This window comes from Mastomys coucha, unplaced genomic scaffold (genome assembly GCF_008632895.1).
Source record: "Mastomys coucha isolate ucsf_1 unplaced genomic scaffold, UCSF_Mcou_1 pScaffold1, whole genome shotgun sequence".
Taxonomy (NCBI): Eukaryota; Metazoa; Chordata; class Mammalia; order Rodentia; family Muridae; genus Mastomys; species Mastomys coucha.
Genome location: NW_022196891.1, coordinates 63,568,261 through 63,570,617, shown reverse-complemented (window position 1 = coordinate 63,570,617; position 2,357 = coordinate 63,568,261). Strand labels below are relative to the sequence as shown.

Here is a 2,357-nt window from a genome sequence, read left to right as displayed (position 1 = left end):
CTCTCAGAGTACAACACCTCTACCACCAGGCTCTCAGAGTATACACCTCCACCACCAGGCTCTCAGAGTACACCTCCACCACCAGGCTCTCAGAGTACACCTCCACCACCAGGCTCTCAGAGTACAACACCTCCACCCCCAGGCTGAGTTCTGTCCTGTCTCTAACAATCTTCAGAGTTACTGTCTGCCCTCACCTTGGCCACAAGTCATAGAACCCCAAGATTCTCTACCTGGTCACCTTGCCTCTCTCACAGACCCGCTAGGCACAGGCAGACTCAGCACAAATGAAAGACGGGTGCGCAAAGAAAAGTGAATTTCCTCCAGGAACTTTATTGATAAAGAAGCATTTTGATTCAAAAAAAGAGTTCAGGAAAGTATATAAAAACTACACGTGTCCATAACATCAGAAGTGGGGAAGGGACTGATAGAGTTGCTTCTCTGATGATCCAGAAAAGTTTATCCAGTAGTAAAACACATTTGGAGCAGCCCATCTGGTCTGAGTCCTGGAGAAGTGACAGGAAGGGGAGGCTGCGGGCAGGGCAGCTGGCACTCAGAGGCCGTGGCTGGGCAGAGGTGGAGGGAAGTAAGCTTGTGTCTGTGCTCATTTTAAACCAGTCTGCCCCCCTTACCAGACTAACACAGGGCTTGGGTGGAGTCACCAGGTGTCTCGAGTCACATGCAGGAAGCAAAGCACTGGCCATGAGGGCAAGCCCCCAGTTTTGGCTGCCAGACTTCAAGATCCAGACCCTGCTCCAGGGCACGTACTCTAACACAGCAGGAAGTCTATCTCTGATGGCCTTGCAGGCAGCCCAGGTCTAGGTGTGGGACAATGTGACTTCACTGTCTCCCTGTGTGTTCGCGGTCGCGACAGGATTAAGAAAGATTTGGGGGTCTAAGACTGGTGGGTCCTAAGGACAGGCAGGCTTTTGACAGGTAGAGATGGAACTGCTGTTTGAAAAGTCCTAAGAATGCTGTGGTGGGAGATGAGGCTGAGGGAGAAGCTGGAGGCCACCGTGGCCCCTCAGCATGGAGGGCACAATTAAGCTCAGTAAATCACAGAGACGATATCTTATTGTTGATTTCTTCCCTTCATTCGACAAAATATTGAGTGCAAGCTCGTCACTGGTTCTCCCCTGAGTGCTGGGCATGGTTGGACGGGGCAGACTCCCGCCTTCTAAAGCTGGCGCTTAAACCGGTACTTGCCTGTATGGGGAGCTCTGAACAGAAGCAGCCCCGGATCGTGCTGATCTTCTAGGAGGCCCTGCCAGCCATGAGGGAGGCAGAGGGATGCTGTCTGGTCTAGGGGGAAGGCCAGGCCCTGAGTCAGATTTAGCAACGAGGAAAGGTCCTTTCAGTGGTCATCAGGTAGCCAGTGATGCTCCCCAGAGGCAGATACACAGGAAGAAGTGCTCCACCCATGCCTGGGGGAGGGGCAGGACTATGGGGCTTAGGGGAAAGGAAGCCGGAGCAGGAGTCTGGGCCCTAGCCCTCTCTCCGCTCCCGCTGGGCAGAAGGACCCTTCACTGGAAAGGCTGGTCTGGAGTGCTCCGTCCCGAGCTCCTCCGATCCTCATGCCTGTGGTCATCCTCATCTTCCCGCCCTCTGGAAATTTCTATCTGCCGTTTTTTAGGCTCTTGGTAAGCTGCTCGGTCCCTGCAGGGCAATGAAGAGAGAAAAGAAAGTTAGCCCTCCCTCTTGGGGTGCAGGTGGGGAGGTAAATTGTTCCTACTCTCATCCCCACCCATGAGCTGCCAAGGGATTCTGTGCCGCAGGCTGGTTACCCCGCGCACAGTGAGATCTCCCAACTTGTGAGCTTAGGAGATCGTCGTGGAAAGTGTGTGTGTGTGTGTGTGTGTGTGTGTGTGTGTGTGTGTGTGTGTGTGTGTGTTCCAGCCTCTATCTGACCTCCGCTGGCCCTGAGAAGAGAGGCTGTAAGCCACAGGCCCAGAGGACAAGTGCAGGACCTTAGTCGACCCTTGACTTGGCTGAGTCGCTCATTCACAACTGCAGCTGGGAAAGACTGAAATGCGTTGCTGTCTCCCAAGGCGCATATGGGCATGCCCGAGGAGTTGGGATGTGCGTCTCCATCGGCTTCCTTCCAAGGGGCAGCCCCATCCCAGCACACTTACGGCCGCGCATCCTCCATGTCTTGAGCTTTGTCGTCCTTTTCCCGGCAGCAGCAGCAGTAGACGATGACTCCGATGATGATGAGGGCCACAAAGACACCGCCCGCAATGCCCGCATACAGTGCGATGTTCATGGAGGCTGTAAGAGGATGGAACAGCCATACTTACCGACCCCCAAATCAACCCCTCCCCAATCGTACCCCTCCTCCAACTCTACCTCTGCCCCATTCT

At 54.5% G+C, this 2,357-nt stretch overlaps 1 protein-coding gene across 2 annotated transcripts in view; it reads right to left on the bottom strand.

Annotated features, from left to right (window-relative positions):
* Positions 1–310: 310 nt before the first annotated feature.
* Positions 311–2,357, bottom strand: part of Gpa33 (glycoprotein A33) — a 35,638-nt gene continuing 33,591 nt past the window's right edge. For both annotated transcript variants that reach the window (XM_031342326.1, XM_031342334.1), the window contains 2 exons: positions 2,130–2,265; positions 311–1,653 (listed from right to left, as the gene is read on the bottom strand). In XM_031342326.1, coding sequence (XP_031198186.1) covers positions 1,521–1,653; positions 2,130–2,265 — 269 coding nt within the window. In that variant the 3' untranslated portion in view covers positions 311–1,520. The remainder of the gene's footprint in view (positions 1,654–2,129; positions 2,266–2,357) is intronic.